Raw genomic sequence first — 16,253 nt, 5'->3', positions numbered from 1 at the left:
GCTGTAGTAAGAAATTTTAGATGAGCAACATATTTAACTGTAAGACAGCACAATGATACAATAATCCCTCTCTGATAAAGGAAAAATCGCTGTTTTAGGAGGACAATCTGTAAAATAACTTCATCACGTATCATAGTGCCTAGATTCAAAATCCTGGCTTTACTCCAGTTTCAGTTTCCTGTGAATGCAGTACATGGGAGGCAGCAGCTAACTGCTCAAGTACTCGGTTCCCTGCCGCAAACATGGCTGACCTGGAGTGAGTTCCCAGCTCGGGCTCCTGGCTTCAGCGTGGCCCAATCCCAGCTATTTAGACTAATAGATGAGCTCTCTCTCTCTCTCTCTCTCTGCTTTTCAAATAAAAAAGTTTTTAAAACTTCATGGAAAAGGTAAATAATGAAACTATGCATGAATTTCAAAAAAAAAAAAATTTACCAAAATAAACTTTTTTTTTTTTAATTTCAAAAAGCAAAGCCAAAAATAGAACTGAAATATCTCTGCAAGACTCTTAATGAAACATAAATTATTAAGGTTCATTCACAACCTCTTAGCATTAGTGATGGTACTAAAGTAAATGGCAATCTATAATCTATTACATCAGTATTGTGCAAATTCTAATTATGTGCCTGAATCTATGTATGTAAAAGGAACCTTTGTCATTGCTAAGATCTATACAATGCATTATAGTTACTTGCCTGATTCATAGGAGAACTGTACAAATAGAAAAGTTAAAAATAGTTTCCTAACAGACATCCTATCCTTTGTAAGTATAAATGCATAGCACTTTGGAACACGATTAGCATTATACCAACATATTAAAACCATATACTCTCATGTACTTTTAGGAGTTTCACTTCTGGGAATTTGTTCTATTGATATACTTTACGCTTGTGAAATTAGGTATAGGAGTCAACATTGTGGCATATTGGGTTAAAGACATCTCATCCGATGTCAACATCCTGTATGGCACTGGTTCTTGTCCCAGATGCTTCACTTCCAACCAGGCTGTCTGCTAAAGCATGTGGAAAGCAGCAGAGGATGGTCCAGAAACTTGTGTTCCTGCCACCCATGTGGCAGCTCTGAAGGAGGCTCCTGGTTCCTGTGCCATGGCCTTGATTTGGCCTAGTCCTGGCCTTTGGCTCTTTGGGGAGTGGAGTAGTGGATGGAAGATATCTCTGTCTCTCTGTTTCTCCCTCTTTCTGTAAACTCTGCCTCCAAATAGATTAATAAATACTTTTCTTTTTAAATGGCACCACAATGCTTTATTCCAACCTTCAAACAACATAGAGAAGTGATGACTTCTGATGCCAAACCATGCACATGATAAAGGAACAGAACAAATCATTGACAACAGAAAGAAAATGATTACACAAACAGCTATTTCACATTTCACAGAAGTGTTCTGGCAGCGTTGGCAAGTACTTCCGGCCGACTGCCTCCTCCAACAACAAGGATCTGAACAAACCCCTGATCTTAGCAAAAGTGCCACATTTGCCCCCTGACAGAGCACATTCCAAGTCGCTATATGTTACACCACCCCATTCAGCAGACTTTTGTACACTCGATCAGAGGTAACTGAATTGTGTGTGATTCCAGTGAGAACAAACTGAAAATACCACAGAGAGTGGCAGGAAAGGAGACGGGTTTCCTGTAAGGCATCGGGAGCCACTGCCAGCTGGGCCCTTGTCAGCTTCAAGGAAAGCTTTCATTTTCCTTTCTCAGCAAACCCAATATTCAGAATCCGACTCAGCAGGTTCAAGTCGAAGATTTTAAAGATCATCTCCTCATCTTGCCCTTTTTATTTTTTCTTTTTTTGGTAAATGTTTCATATAAAACCTGAAATCAAGTTCTACTTTATAACAAAAAAACCTGAATATTTTTAATAGTAAAAATATATATATAATCTTTAAATTTCTGTTTAAAAAGACATTAATAACAATACTGCAGAAGACTGGATTGAGCTCCCCTCCCTCTGGCCCCCACAGACACATTAAGACAAACGGTCCTAGATAGCCTGGTCCCCCCTGGCTGTGGGCTGGAGATCAAGGTGCACATCAACAGCAGGCTTCCCCCTCACATTCACAGAGACGTCCTGCATCCCGAAGTACACTCGCTCGGCCATGTCGATGAACAGGCCCGTGTCCACCATGCCTGGGATCATTTTGATAGCCTTGTTCACTTCACTCCATTTATGGATGCAGTCAAACTTCCAGTCCAGGATAAAATTCCCATTATCTGTCACCACAGGACCTGCCTTGTGGACGGCCATTTGAAGTTGAACCTCGCCCCCAAAAATCTGGGTCACTGCTCGGCTCACTGGGACGTAGGCCATGGGGAGGACTCTGATGGGGATTCCCTTTTGCCACTGATCCCCATGATTCTTTGAATCTTTCCTGAAATCAGCAATCACAATGAAGTGACTGGCATAGCCTGCCACGATCTTCTCCTGGGTCAGGAAGCCTCCACACCACCCCCTAGCTCCCCGCCTTGATGAGGTTGAGATCAGCATCCATTTCATCCTTCATCTGCACCATCAATGGCGAGGTTAATCTCTGGGTGCCGTTCCAGGTCACAGAGGGTCAAGCCATAATGCAGGATGAGCTGCTGGGCCTGGAAGGAAGTGGGAATATAGACAAGGCTCAGATTCTGTTTCACTCTTTCAGCTATTCGCTGTTCAGCGTGCACAACTGTCGAGCTACTTCCAATTCCCAACACTTGGTTATTCCTGACGTGGTTCTCCACCGCAGTGCAACCCACCAGCTTCTTGGCCTCCTTGGCCTTGGACATCCCGGAGAGGGCCGGGCAGACGTGCTGGGCGTCCAGGCTGCTGGAACTTGCGCTGTAGGTGCTGCCACGGGTCCCCGACTCAATAAATACTTTTTAAACAGAGAAAAATATTTTAAACTCATGATATATTAGCCAAAGTTGTAAACAAACCAAGTGGCCATTGACAGAGAACTGTGACAGTCTTGTGTGTCAACTTGGTTTGGCCAAAGTGCCCAGGCGATTGGTTGCATACTATTACGCATATTTCTATGCGGCTGCTCCTGGATGAGGTGTAGCATTTAAGTCAGTGAACTCTGAGTAACATAAATGGTCCTATTCACCATTTTGGGCTTTGTCTAGTGTTGAAGATGTGAACACAATGAAGACTGAAGTCTCCCAAGCAAGAAGGAATGCTGCCAGCTGATAGACTTCAGTTCTGTACTGTGAACTGCTGCGTGGCCTCTTTCCCTCTTTACCAGCCTGCCTGTGTCCCCTGTAATTCTTGGACTCGGTAACTGCCACAATTACATGACCAATTTCTTTCAACAAAACTCTGTAATCATTTCCACAACCTGTTGGTTCTTTCTCTGATGGAAGACTTGGTTATATATGGCACAGCCATTCAATGAAATACTATGTAAACACTAAAAAATGAATATAACCTTTAAAAAAATTATTGTTCATGATGTTCACATAGTTGACTCGTGGGGGGCGGGGCCAACAATTAGGGGAAAGTGAGCAAGACCGTTGTTTACACCTTTTCTTTTTTTCCTTCCTGTATCTGGGCTGGGGGCGGGGGGGCGGGGTGAGGGTGGAGAAAACAGGAGAAACCACACCCAGCCTCCCCACCGCCTCAGTAACCAGGGTTGGGGAATGGCCACCTGATGTCATCTCAGGGTCCCTGATGTGGAGCATGTTCCGAGGGTTCTGCTCAAGTGGTTTCCATAGTTCTGAAATGCTGTTGATATCACTACTCCAAGGATGAGGAAATCCTTCCAAGGTCAATTGGCTGACATAGTCCATCTCAGAGTCTCCATTCACCCAGAAATTTGCTGTCCCTTGGGTAGTCGATCAATTGGTTCTGCCCTCCTTCCTCTGCTTCCTCTATGCAAGCCAATGGGTGCTGATGTCCAGCCTAGTTCTGCCCATCACGTGCTCAGCCTTCACATACACTAAAAGGAGCTGCAGCATAGTCAAAGCAACCCCTAGGAACCTACACTGGAGCAGCCTTCAGTCCTGGTTCCTGTTCCTGCCAGCACGTGCAGTGAACTCGTCCAGTCTGTCGCACATCAATGGGTATTGAAGCCTAACTCAACCCAACCAGCTTCACCCTCCAACCCACCCTCATACCAGCAGGTGCCACAGCCTGTCTAGCTAAGCTTGCCCCCAGCCCTGGTTCTCATGCTTACCTGTGGGAGTTGCAGCCCCTCAGAGGTGCCCACAGTTTCCCTTCTGAACTCATTGTTTTCTTGGATCTTACCCTCTCCAGGTTGCTCTATGGTCTATCTCAACAGGACTTGCCCCCAGTCCCAGCACTTGCCAGTTGATGCTGCGGCAAAGCCCAATCCACCTGCCCTTACGCTGGCTCATGCCTGCACGAGTGGATACAATCAGTTAGCCCATCCTGGCTCTTTCCTTAATCCAATTCACATGTAGGCCAATAGGTGTTGTAGCCTGCCTGGCCTGGTCTGCCCTCAGACCCAGCTCTCAAGTCACCAGCAGGGACAGTGGCCCAGCTGGGGATTCAAATATAGCCTTTCAATAGACATTACTGGGCAATGCTCTCCCAGAGGTGTTCTTCAACCAAAAACCTCAGCATAAAACATGTGTACACTGATACTGTTCATAAATGTCTACCTGGATGTTAACTTCTTTGAATATTGGACATCTCTGGAAAATATAAGACATAGGTAACAGATTTTTTATTCAGAGAACAGAGTGGCAAGAAGAGATGAATTTTTCACCCTATATTGTTTAACTTTCGGATATTATAAAGTGTTTGCATCATTTATTCAAAGAATAGTTATTTCAAGATATTCTTATTTCAGTTTCAGAAAAATACATTTGTTTTGCCTATTATTTGGGTTATAACTCTTGAGAGAGATAAATGAGACAAAATAGTACTTAAGCTTGTTTTAGAAATAGGAACAGCATTATAGCATAACAGGAAAAATCACTAGCTGGAAAGCTGGCATTCTATATGGGCATTGGTTCAAGTCCAGGCTGCTCTACTTCCAATCTAATTTATAGCTAATGTTTCTAGGAAAGCAGCAGAAGATGGTCCAAATGTTTGGGTTCATGCCTCTAGATGGAGACCCAGATGAAGCTCCTGGCTCCTGACTTTGACTTGGTTTAGCAATATGGTTTGCCATTTGAAAAGTGAACCAGAAGGTTAAAGATCTGTGTGTGTGTGTGTGTGTGCCTGTCTCTGTAACTCTGCCTTTCAAATAAAAATAAATCTTTTAAAAAAATCAATTTTTGTTTGAATCTGAATTACATTATTTGTTACTGCTTGCAAAATTAGATTAAGAATTTGAAATACTATTATGATCATCTTAATCTATCTAATTGGCATATGCATTAGCAAAAATGTAAATATATGAGCATAGTACAAATGCTTGTTTATATAAATTGACATATTCATAATTTAAAGTTTAACTAATTAAAATACAAATAGCATTTCGTATGTTCACAAACTCAATAGATGCATTGCGTTTTTCTTAATTTTAAGTACAAATACAGTACTTATTTTTAGCACTTTTGTCTTAAAACTTTTTTCCAATTCACATCCCAAATCCATTCATGCTTTCTGGAGACTAGTGTCGAGTAAAATCAAAATATGCTAGCATGTTCTTCCCACACACACGACAGCTATCCTCCCTTCACTACTGTTTTACTATAAGTCAGTCAACCTGGTTGGGGTTCATAAGTTCCATTTTCTAATTTAAGCAGATTCTTCAATCCAGTGAAGAACAATTGAATTTGAAGAAGAAATTCTCAGTCAGCTCTCAGACATGCAAAGTAACTTGTAAGAAATGCTGCTGTAAATATACTTTTTTACATTTTATATTTTATATATTATTATTATCATTTTATGATACAGTTCCATAGGCTCCTGGTATTTCCCTTATCCCCGCCCCAATTCCCCCCATCCCTACCTAGTTCCTCTATATCATTACTAAAGTATAGTTCTTCATACACAGTCATATGTCCATCATTGCGGGCATGGACAATGGCAGAGAGTCCAGCATCCTATTGTCAAGATATAGTAAACAGTTTCATTATAAGTCCTTTGTCTGGAAGTAGAAATGCATACTACATTGTATCCTCACATCTGGATATATTAGTCTGCATTTCACAGCTACTTGTACCTCCCCTCAAATGAAAAATCATAATACAAAATCAACAATAGAAAGAAAAATAGAAATTTACAATGCCATGACATTAAATAACATGTTACTAGATATGACAGTCTCCATTACACAGCTACTAAACATCCCCTTAAATTTTCGTATTTGAAAGCTGTGAAAACATAGTCAATGCCACAGAAGTAGTATTATTATGAAAGTCATCTGGGATAAAAAAAGAAAGAATAAAGGAGATTGGTTGGTTAAGTTTGAACTTTTTCTCTCAATAAGTGTTATTTGTAAAACTATGCAAGTGGAATGAGAGTAACTGACACATAGGCTACTCCTAATGAAAAAAACATTTTGGGATCTAGTAATACACAACAAACCAAATGTTGTATACCTATACAAGTGCTACTGACCTCGTCCATAGAACCCAACATGTAAAGAATGAATCCAGCATTCTTTATGTGACTGTGTATCCATAACCTTTATATGCGTATGCCTGGTTGGATTAATATTCTCATTTTAGGATGCTTATCTGGACAATTTCACATGTCAAAAGAGAAAATGATAGGAGAGGAAAGGCAGTAAGTTGGAGTTAGTCATTTCTTCATCTTAAGCATTATCGTGGGGAAAAAAGCTCAATCTTTTTACTGTCCTTGTTGGCATCACTTGAGTTACATAGCAACCGTTATACTATTTGTTACTGTCACATTTTGTGACAGATTAGCAGCAGAAGCTGTGAATATTAAGTTATAAAATATATAATCCATCTTTGGCTGAGTGGACCTTTATTTGTTCTCCATCCAGTTCTCCTTTCCCCTCCTATGGCTCTTCAATTCGTTTCTTTGAGAGAATTCACCCCTTCCTGTTTCAATGAGATTTATCTCATTCCTAAAGACTGGTGGGTGCCTAACTGGCCCCTGCCAGTGTTAAGCTCATTTCTTTAGCCCTCTGGTTTAAGAGCAGTTATACAAACATAGTTGGAAAAGTTTATGAAAAATTGATCTAAAAATAGATTGCAAAATTTTTTGAGATCCGTACATGTGAGGAGAATCTTCAAAAAGTTCACGGAACATGTATGTTATAAAAAGCTATGTGTGGATTTTAAAAAAAATGTCTTAAATAAACATTTTAGAATTCCATGTGGAAGTGCCCTGCTACTAAAATCTTATCATGAATTTTACTGGCAAAATTTTTAAGGAATTTTCCAACTATGATTATAAAAATGATTGCTTTTGTGTGAACTTTAAAGTACAGTTATTGGATTTCATTAAAATAATTTAGATAGTTTTTTTTTTCTTTCTGTGGAGCCTGAAGCACTTTAAGTAGCATTGAAATAGTCTGTTTCCCAATGAAGTCACTGTGAAGTTTTTGAGATTAATGTATTTTGGCCAAGAGAAGGGAAAGAAGGATTTGGTTCTCACTACTTTATTTCTTCTATGGAATTGCTCCTTTTGGATTTTCTCTTTCCTGCAGTTCATTTTGGAAAATTATAATTGCCAAATATCATGACTAGGATATAGCCTTTATTATGAAATCGGATAATGTAACTGCTCTCCAAGGTCCATTCATACCTTTTTTTTCAAATTCATTTTCACAGATAAATAAGGTGATCAAGCAGAGGGGGAAACAAAGCTTCTTGTGATTCTTTTTGGCTTCTTAATAAGTAACTAATTTCCCCCTTTTTATTTCTCATTCTTTGTGTTTTCTCTGTTTTTGGATAATTAAAGTCACTTAACAGTTTATATTATGTCATTATTGTGTTTTTTTAAGATTGTGTTTACATGTATTTATGTCTCCTAGTTTTATGTTATATTTTATAAATTATTAATTTCTAATTTATCACTATTAACTCTTCTGGTTTATTCTTTAGTTTATTAATGCATCTAGTTATAGCCTTTATTTTTATTAGAGCTATTTTATGCTATGATGTTATTCTCAATGATGGTTTTTGGTATCTCTCTTTGGCTCTGATATAATTTTCCATTGTTGTTATTTCTGATTGTGGTCTACAATTGTAGTTAGAATTTCATCTGTCACTCAAGAGTGAAGACAATTTCTACTTTTCAAATGGTATAGTGGCGGAGGCCTTGTGTAATTTGTTTTCATTTTGCTTCTTAATCTAACCTCATTGTGGCCACAGTTGTCTGCCCATTTCCTTCCTGCAATTTATTGCTATTGTCATTATCACTTCATAATGGTCAATGTTTACAAATGTCCTGTGAACACTAGTAGTTGCATTCTTGATTTTAATAATTTGATTCATTATTTAGATGTTGTAATTTTACTTTTTTTTTTTGTCTTCTTGATCTGTTATTGACTGAAGTGATTAGTCCTTCTACCACTAATGCATTTCTGTTTGTTATTACATCACCTGCTATTCATGGTTTTATGAATGCAGTGCCATTAAATTTGATACATGGATATAAATTATTCATATTTTCCTCATGAATTGCACCCTTGAACATTATAAACATCCCTTATGTTTTCATTTAACAGTTCCTGGTCTGAATCAAATCAGGTCTGTGGTAAGATGATGATCACTGCTTTCTTTGTGCTTGTATGTGCCCAATTCACTCGGGCCTACCCTTGTAATTTCAACCTGAGAGAAGTTCGTTTTCAGGGATACCTCTTGATATCACCACTGAATTTTTCTTTGCCTTGTATGGCAGCCTAAATGTTTTTCTCTTTTAATAGGCAACTTTAGTCCATTTATATCAATAAATTACATGTACAGTATACATACATCTCACATGGTCTTTATTCAACAAACTTTCAGTTTTTCCCCATATCTTAACTTTTGTGCATATTCTGAAATGAACTTAGAACTGTAGTTGTATCTTTATAATTTTGATTTAATTTCCTTGGATGCATACTAAAAAGTGATATTTCTGATCATAAAATAGTTCTAATTTTACTTTCTCAGAGAATCTCCATCCTTTTTTCCACAATGACTGTACCAATTGACATTCCTTGCAACAGTGCGTAACAATTCTCTTTATTTCACATTTTTTCTAACAGCTGTCATCTTTCTGTTTACCTGTTTTTAAAAAGATTTTATTTATTTATTCTAATTGGAAAGTCATACAGAAAGAGGAGGAGAAACAGAGAGGAAGATCTTCCGTCCAATGATTCACTCCCCAAGTGACCACAATGACCAGAGCTGAGTCAATTGAGCCAATCCGAAGCCAAAAGCCAGGAGCCAGGAGCCTCCTCCAGTTCCTCCATATGGGTGCAGGGTCCCAAGGCTTTGGGGTGTCCTCCACTGCTTTTCCAGGCTGCAGGCAGGGAGCTGGATGGGAAGTGGGACCACTGGGACACAAATTGGCACGCATGTGGGATCCCAGTGCATGCAAGGCAAGGACTTTAGCTGCTAGGCTGCCACTCTGGGCCCTCTGTTTACCTTTTTAAAATATCCATTCTAGTCAGTCTGAAGTTATGGTGTATTGTAATGAAATTCCACTTACATATTTTAATTTTTATTGTCTTTTGGTATCACAGCAAAGAAAATCATCATTCAGATTAATGTCAAGAAATTTTCCCTGTGTTCTTCCAATAATCGGATAGTTTTTCTGATAGACTTCCTTACATTTTTAATCCATTATTGTTTGAACTTTTCATCTAGTCTGAGATTAGGCCCCCAATTTCTCATGCATTTATATTTCCAGTTCCCTCAACACCATTTATTGAGGAGAGTATGGTTTTGTCATTGTGTCATTTGTCATTCTTATTTCCTTGAACCACAGATGTGTTTTTTTTTTCTTTCTTTCTTTTCTTTTCTTTTTTTTTTTTTTTTACCTCTGGATTCTCTGTTTTGTTGGTAGACTTGTCTGTTTTTATGCCAGCAGTTACTAACTTGATTATTATAAGTTTGCATTGTATTTTGAAATCAGGAAGTATTGTACTTTGGTATTTTTTTTCTCAAGATTCCTTTGGGTATTTAAAGTTTTGTATTTCCATTTGAGTGTAAAGATTGCTTTTTCTATCAATATAAAGAAAACCACTAGGATATTGACAGGGATTATACTGAATCTGTAGGTCACTGTATGTGTGGCACTTTGGTATGAAAGGGTAGGTTTGACGACAAAGCATGGATATGGTGTCTGGACTATCTCCAGGTGTCTGCATGAATCCCAGGCTGGGGTAGAGTCGGGTGTGGGGAAAGGAGATTAGGACTAGCGTGAAGCCATGAGCATATCCTCTTCAACTGCAATGGCATCTGGTCAGAGCATAAGGAATTTGAAAAATTTGAGTTCCAGTGCAGGTCATTGCACAGATACAGTTATCAAGATAAGAGATGAAACTGATTTTGAGGAAAAGTTTGACTGGTGTAGATTATCTGTGAGTTCCTAAATAGATTGTGTAATTTACCTATCTGTTAGGTCTGTTGCTTATTATCTCTCCCCTTCACCAGAATATAAGTTCCATGAGGGTGAGGTGTCAGTTATATTTATTGATAACGTCCAGAAAACCCACAATACCTAATAAGTATTCAGGAAGAATTTATTGAATTAAATGAAGGAAACCAGCACCTGACTTCCCCCAATACTTCATTCTTCTTTATTCTCCAATAAACACTCTGGATGAGAGGTTCACTCTAAAATGGATACAAAAATAGTATCTGGACTGGATCAGCAAGTCATCTGGACAAGTCATGAGCCTGTGGGTTGAAGCATAAAGAGTTTTAATGGAGGTTACACCTCTGAGCTTGCTCATGCTGATCCAGTCCTTATTGGCCATATTCAGATTAAAAAGTGTCGGCAGTACTCATTCTTGTGGTTTCTCAAAGAGCAGTATATCATCCAGGAAAGAAATATGTGCATATTTTCAAAAGTCACACCTGACAAGTAAACTGCAGGTAAGTGTTCTTTATTATAAAGAACAGATTTTAATGGGAATTACTCATCTTGAATGTTCTCATAGTTGAGGAAAGATATTGGTCAGAGTTTTTCAACTAAAGTTTGATCTGTTTATTGTTTTCCATTTGAAGAACAAAATGATGTCTCAACAAAGGCCAACGAAGCTGAACCTACTCAATGAATACATGCAAAGCAAAACTGTGAGGATTCTGCTGCTTGAGGAAGGTGCAGCCGGAGTACTGTCTCTGAGGTCCGTACGCTCTCGTTTCTCTGGGTCTCTGAGCTTCTACTCCTGCCTCAACTGCTCTCAAGTGAGCTAGCCCATGCAAGCCTCCTAGAAGAGATCAGGTCCTACCAGGGAAGCCAAACTGCCATGAATATGTTAAATAAGAAATTTATTATAAGAATGGGTCTTCACTTTTTTTATGGGGAGGAGGGAGGTCAACCTGGAGTAGGAAGCATCCAAAAACCAAGTTGAAGCATCAGAGACCAGCCCTGATCAGGCAAAGCAGGCCACACTGTCCGGGAAATCAAAGCAAAGCATAGTCAGTGATTGTAGTGGGAGCAGGGAGAGGGAGGGTGGAAACGGGCGCATTGTTGTGGCCCTTCATGAGCATCACTTCGGTAAGAAGCTGCGGAAGCTCAGCTGGCCTGCAATCACAGTTCTTCAACAGAGAGCAACACTGAGCAAGGAAGAGTTTGAACTGAAGAAACCCCTTGCAACTCCTCTTACTGGGTAGAAATGGCGTTTGTCATTTGCCACTTCTAACCAGTGGAACTCTCAGAATGCAATGAGTGCTGTTTTGCTTTTGCCTCCCAAATCTCCAGCAACTTCAGTTTTGTTCATCTGGACAAATACAGACCTATAAGCCCCCAGGAAAATGGGTGGGGGGATATAGTGTGAAGCATAATCAAGTTGGTTGGGCTGCAGAGCATGGAACTTATTTCTCTAGTATCAGTCCAAGGCGTCAGGTGACCCAACCTGGAAGCTGGGAGAACTACCACTGAGGTAAATTTGAAACAGCAGGCAACAGCTTGCAGGCAGATATTCTATATGATCCTACTTTTGATAAGCTATTTCTGAATTTAATTGTCTGTAAAACCTGTTCACAGGTACTTTACTTGGCTACTTGACAGGTAGTGTCTCACATTGATGAAGCATATGCTAGGTTGGTGAAAAATCCCTGTGTATTTGCTGCTTGCCTTCATCCCTCCCCTTTTTTCCCACTTTTTCCCCTTGCATCTTGCAATGCAAGAGTAACTTCTAAGAAATATCACCTAAGATAATACACATTTAAAATTACAATGAAAATGAGGTGTGAATTGTGTGATTACCGATGGGGACTGTGACTGCACATGAGGCTCGGGTCATTTGCATGGAATTCTAACATGAACATTACCTCATGTTTTGAGGACATCATATTCTCTCTTCACTGGAAAAGTCCACAAGCAATTATTTCCCTCGGAGACAAATAAAAAAGGTAGATCAGGGGAGTAGAGACTCTTCTGGCCAAGACATGACTTCAGAACGAAAGGCCTCAGCAGGAATATACACTTCATCAATACATTACTCTCTGGCACTTTGCTGCGCAATAACCCTGCCGTAGCTCAGTATCGTGTTGCAAAGCTGGTTATTCATCCTTAGGTGTCTACCTGAGGCACAACTTTCAAAACATTGTAGCACACAGAGCCTTGATCGGTCCTGCTGTTGCTAACCCGTTCATTTCCTCAGAGGCTTGGGTGTAGTGTCATTACAAATCCTACCGATCCATCAATGGGACAGTTGCAGTCCTCCTCATACACAACGTTTAAAACCTGCTTTTATTTTATTTTATTTTATTTTATTTTATTTTATTTTTATTGGTTACATTGTATTATGAGATACAGTTCCATAGGTACTGGGATTCTCCCCACCCCTCCCCCCATGGTGGACTCCTCCACCCTGTTGTGAGACCTCAGTTCAAGATCAGTTGAGACACCTTCACCGCAAGCATATACCAAGCATAGAGTCCAGCATCTTATTATCCAGATAAGTTCATCCGCTTCTTGGGGAGACCTTCCCTGGTCTGAAGGTAGGGCCAAGAGAGCAAGATCCCGATCAATTAAAAGCCCCAGCAGCAACAATATATATCGTTATGGAATTAATTGACATAGTATTGAGTAAACAATATGTTAAAATTACATGTAAGTTCTTAACAACCTCCTGCGACTATTTCAATGACATTTTAACAATTGAGGTGCATAACAGGTTTGGGGGGAGTTGCAGAGAAATCTCTCATACCTTGGTGATGAGTACTTGTTCTTTGTGTTCTATCTAGCAGGGTATGTGTGAGTCCTTGATGACCTATCTTTCTTTATTGTTCTCTGCTTATCTATTCCTATTTGTGTGTGTATGTGAGTGAGTGTGTGTGTGTGTGTGTGTGTGTGTGTGTGTGTGTGTGTGTGTGTGTGTGTTGGGGGGTAGGGGGTTCTGGAGCAACCTTGTTGGTCATTATAGAGGGTGGAGGCCCAGAGCTGGAACTAGGTAAGGACTGGAGAAGGCTCCTCTCCCATGTCCCGAAGGAAGTTTATTGTTCTTCTGATTCTGATGACTGATCGTGGTTCCTGGCTGTTGTTCTGATGACGTTGGTTCCTATGTGGAAGGACTCGGGCTTCTTTCATCTCGTGTAGTTTGTCCAAAGAGGGGGGATGTCTGTCCTCTGGGTTCTCGGCCTCCGAAGGCATTCCAGTTCCCCGTGTTCTCTTTGGCAGTTGTGATGACGTCCTTGGTGCCCGTTCTGATAGACCTTGGTGGGAGTCCGGGAGTCCTTATGATTGGGATACAAGCCTCCTCCTGTCCTGCTGCTCCGCTCTGGGGTTCTCCCCTATTCTGTGCATATGACCCCCTGATAATAGATTATTAGGGTCGCTCCTGATTCCCCCTGTATGTCTTTGTAGTTTTTACTATTGTCTAATGCTGTTCTGAATCTATCGGCTATAAGATACCTGTCCAGTTCCTGTAGGTTACACTACACGGCTTCCTAACTTTTTCAAAGGAGATGAGAGATTTCTCTGTGCTCCCACCCAGTTATTGTGTATCACAAGGAATTGGGAGTGTATTGTAAAACCTGCTTTTAAAAAGAACAAAACTGTAGACTAGAGCGAAATATCCTTCATATAAAGTTAAGAAGTAGACAGTGCTAGTTCCCCTCCCTTCCCGCCCTCATTCCCATAGGTTAACGGCTTAGGGAAGGAATTAGGGATCGCAGTGTGGCACAGCGTGCAATTTGTGTTATTTTTGTCCCAGGGTAGTATGACAGAAGGCAACTACATATGTAAAACAGTGCCTGTGGTTGGCCCTATTTCACAGATTAGGATTCTGTCAGCACAAAGAACAGGGAACTGCCTTCTCGGCCACCTTGGAGGATACGAACACTTTTCTCTTTATGAAAGCACTTTCCCATTCATATGCCCTCAGGACTCCACCACGCCCCTGCATCTTTTTGCTGCAGTTCCTAACAAGCCTAATTGTTTTTTTCCCTTCCCTCCTCCTCCCAGAGGGTGATGACAGCAATGTCTGGAAATATTGACATGCCCCCAGTCACCTGCTTTGTAGAAGAAACATGCGTGCAATATTTCAATTGCCTCTGTTCCTTCCAGCCAATGTCTCTTGGTGTTACAGTACATACAGGCCACGGCCAGGTTTAATGTTCGAGAATTTAAGAGGTCGTCGGGTCATCCCGCACTAGGGCTGGTGTTGCTCTGCTTGCCCCAAGGCTTGAAGCAGGCGGCCCTTTCCCAGAAGCTAAGCTTGTCTCGGATCCCGGGAAGTTCTCGCCAGGAGCAGGCACAAGCAAGCCGCGTGTGCAGAGTGAATCACGGCCTCGGAAGGGCGCCCGGGGACAAGGGCTCGCCAGCGCCCCGGGCAGGCCTTCAGAATCCACTTTCCCTCGGACCCGAGCGCCGCCGGAGTCACACGGGGTGACTCCTCCTCCGGAGCCCGCCTACACCAGAGAGGGCAGGTGGGGGTGCCACTACGGCTTAGGCCCGCTGCTGCCAGGGAAGGGTCCCCAGGCCGGGTGATCTCGGGATGCGAGGGGTACCCAAGGAGGCGAGGCCACCGACCATCCAGGGTATCGGGACCCTGAGCGGTTGGGGGGCGCGGTGCGCCTAGAGTCCCCTCTCGCCGCTCGATCTGAGGTAAAGGTCCCGGCGGGTCGGCGTCCCCAGGAGGACCCGCTGCTCCCTCCCGCCAGGCCGGCGAGCAGGAGCCGGGGGCGGGGAGCCCGGAGCACCGCCCCGCCGGCGCGCCCCGCCCGTGGGAGAGGAGGGGCTGCGGCGCGCGGACCACTGGAGGCGCAGAGCCGCCGCCGCTGTGGGTGCCGGAGACCGCGGCTCGGAGCAGCGGAGCCCGTGCCACCGCTCGGCGGCCAGCCCGCGTGCCCGGCAGCCGGCCCGCGCCATCTCCCGCCGCCCGCCGCAGGAGCCGCGGCGCCGCTGCTCGCCCTCCGGGTAGGTGTCCCAGCAGCAGAGACAAGCTGCCTGGGGGGTGGGTGGACACCGCCGTGCCCGCACCGCGGCCCGGGTATTGTGCGCGTCCGGCGGGCCGGAGGACCCCAGGGACGTGAGGCGAGACAGCCGCGGCCTCCGCCCCCGAGGAATCACAGCCCTGGGAGGCTCACTCGGCGGTAAGCAAGGCGGCCCGGCGGTGTCAGCCGGTTCCCGCCGCCGGGGTGGGAAGGGGCGCTTGCGTCCAGGTCTCCACTGATCGCCCGCCCTCCTTCCGAGGCTCGCTGCCGGAAGATTCCGGCCACCTGGTCCGGGCGCCCGCATCCACCGCGCTGCCCCAGCACTTGGCACCCCCAGCACCCTCAGACTTGCTTGAGGGGAGTGAAGCTTGGGGGCAGCGACATGGACTGATGTAATTGTCAGCGGAGAGCTGATCCGGCGCGGTGGGTGCGCGCCCGCGCGCGCTAACGCCTACGCCGCACCTCTCAGGGAATCCGGGCAGCCTGGAGGAGCGGCCGGGGAAGTTGTGCATTGGGGTGTATTGTGCGCGTGCACTGCGGACTGCCCTGGCGGACACCCCTGCAACGCTCCCCGCAGTCTCTGTCCACGCCCGGCCGGGCGGAGAGTCCGCCTTCCGCGGTGCAGGTCGGATCAGGGTTTGGCAATGCGGTCGAGACGTGTTTTCCCTGCATTGAGCCCAAGCTCGCCGGGGATGCTGGGGAAAGAGGGATGAGAAACCTGGGGAGGAAGCCAGGGAGAACTAATGACACCAGCAGATTTTTTTTTTAAA

At 43.1% G+C, this 16,253-nt stretch overlaps 1 protein-coding gene across 1 annotated transcript; it reads right to left on the bottom strand.

Moving 5' to 3' along the window:
* Positions 1 to 2,002: 2,002 nt before the first annotated feature.
* LOC121168136 (ribose-5-phosphate isomerase-like) lies at positions 2,003 to 15,787 on the bottom strand. The gene is given in 5 exon segments (XM_040997938.1): positions 2,003 to 2,476; positions 2,478 to 2,522; positions 2,524 to 2,873; positions 14,835 to 14,958; positions 15,191 to 15,787. Coding segments are annotated over 5 exon segments (1,590 nt in total).
* Between the last annotated feature and the right edge of the window lie 466 nt (positions 15,788 to 16,253).

This window comes from Ochotona curzoniae, unplaced genomic scaffold, assembly GCF_017591425.1.
Source record: "Ochotona curzoniae isolate NIBS_2020 unplaced genomic scaffold, NIBS_Ocur_1.0 patch60, whole genome shotgun sequence".
Classification (NCBI taxonomy): Eukaryota; Metazoa; Chordata; class Mammalia; order Lagomorpha; family Ochotonidae; genus Ochotona; species Ochotona curzoniae.
Note: the sequence above shows the minus strand (reverse complement) of the source record. Positions and strands in the feature narration are given on the sequence as shown.